Genomic DNA, 1,301 nt, shown 5'->3' on the forward strand with positions numbered 1-1,301 from the left:
TGTATGAAGGAAAGGAGCGCATGTTTTGATACATCTGAATATTTTGGTGCATTTTCACATTTTGTCCTGACACCAACTTTCCATATGAAAGCTGCACTCTTTCATACATGCGGCCCCTGAACTCTTGCTTCAAAGCCTCTGTGAATTAATACAATGTGTCTCTTCACATCACTTGTCAGTTAATGTGTATTTTCAGAGCTTTGCGTTGATTTTTCTTGTGTTTTCAGGACCCTGTGTTGCTGGGGTTGTTGGTCTGACCATGCCTCGGTACTGCCTTTTCGGAGACACCGTTAACACGGCGTCTCGTATGGAATCCACTGGGCTGCGTGAGTTTCCTTCAAACCAAATTTGAATGCTCTGAGCTGTTTTCTTTACACGGGCTCTTCTTGTCTCAGCTTATAGAATCCATGTAAATAACAGCACCGTGAAGATCCTCCGCTCTCTGAACGATGGATATAAAATAGACGTCAGAGGCAAGACGGAGCTGAAGGTAACAACCCTAGAAGCTTTGACTGACTCACAGAAGCCTTTACTCTGATGCTTTTAGCCTCGGCTGCATTAAGTGTGTGTTCTGTGTTTGCAGGGTAAAGGTGTTGAAGAGACATACTGGCTTGTGGGGAAAACCAGCTTTACAAAACCTTTGCCAAAACCACCAGAAATAAGACCAGGGTAAGCGTTTAAACACTTTCGTATCTCTTCAAATAATATGAATCAGCAACTATTCAGCCACAGTCATGCTACATTCTTTAATTTGTGAGTTTTGTCAGATGAAGCTTAAACACATGAACAAACTTTAACAGCTACAATATGATGAAGGTCAAAGTGAGTGTCAATAAGCAGTACAGTAGTCCCTCGCTACTTCTCGGTTTGTTTTTTGCAGACTCGCTCTATCGCGGTTTTTGCAAAATAAGATTGGCCATGACACACAATTGGCTGATTGATGTTTGAGCCGCACAATCAACATGTAATTTTTTTAATTTAAATTATTTTTAATTATTTTGCACCTGCTGCATCTGTGTGTAGCCTACAGCTTGCAGGGGAAGCTTCCTCCAGCAGTGTGACATATCTCTGTTCTGCAACGGAGAAGTGGGCGTGGCCAAGAGCGCTGGTCGATGACAGAGTGTAGCTGGAGGCAGAGAGCTGAGATCATGACATGCTGTGATCTTTTAGAACATTTGGAGTTAAGAAACATTGTTTAGAATATTGCAAGAGTGTGGGAAAGGTTTAATACACTCTCTCATCGACCAGCGCTCATGGCCACGCCCACTTCTCCGTTGCAGAACAGAGATATGTCACACTGC

The 1,301-nt window shown here is 42.9% G+C and overlaps 1 protein-coding gene across 1 annotated transcript; it reads left to right on the forward strand.

Moving 5' to 3' along the window:
• Positions 1-227: 227 nt before the first annotated feature.
• On the forward strand, positions 228-673 carry LOC119429882 (retinal guanylyl cyclase 1-like; the record flags this gene model as incomplete). The annotated part of the gene is made up of 3 exons (XM_037697403.1): positions 228-326; positions 396-490; positions 584-673. Coding segments are annotated over 3 exons (284 nt in total), but the record flags the coding sequence as incomplete, so codon positions are not given.
• Between the last annotated feature and the right edge of the window lie 628 nt (positions 674-1,301).

This window comes from Nematolebias whitei, unplaced genomic scaffold (genome assembly GCF_014905685.2).
Source record: "Nematolebias whitei isolate Nwh7 unplaced genomic scaffold, NemWhi1 Nwh_scaf_9882, whole genome shotgun sequence".
Lineage (NCBI taxonomy): Eukaryota > Metazoa > Chordata > Actinopteri > Cyprinodontiformes > Rivulidae > Nematolebias > Nematolebias whitei.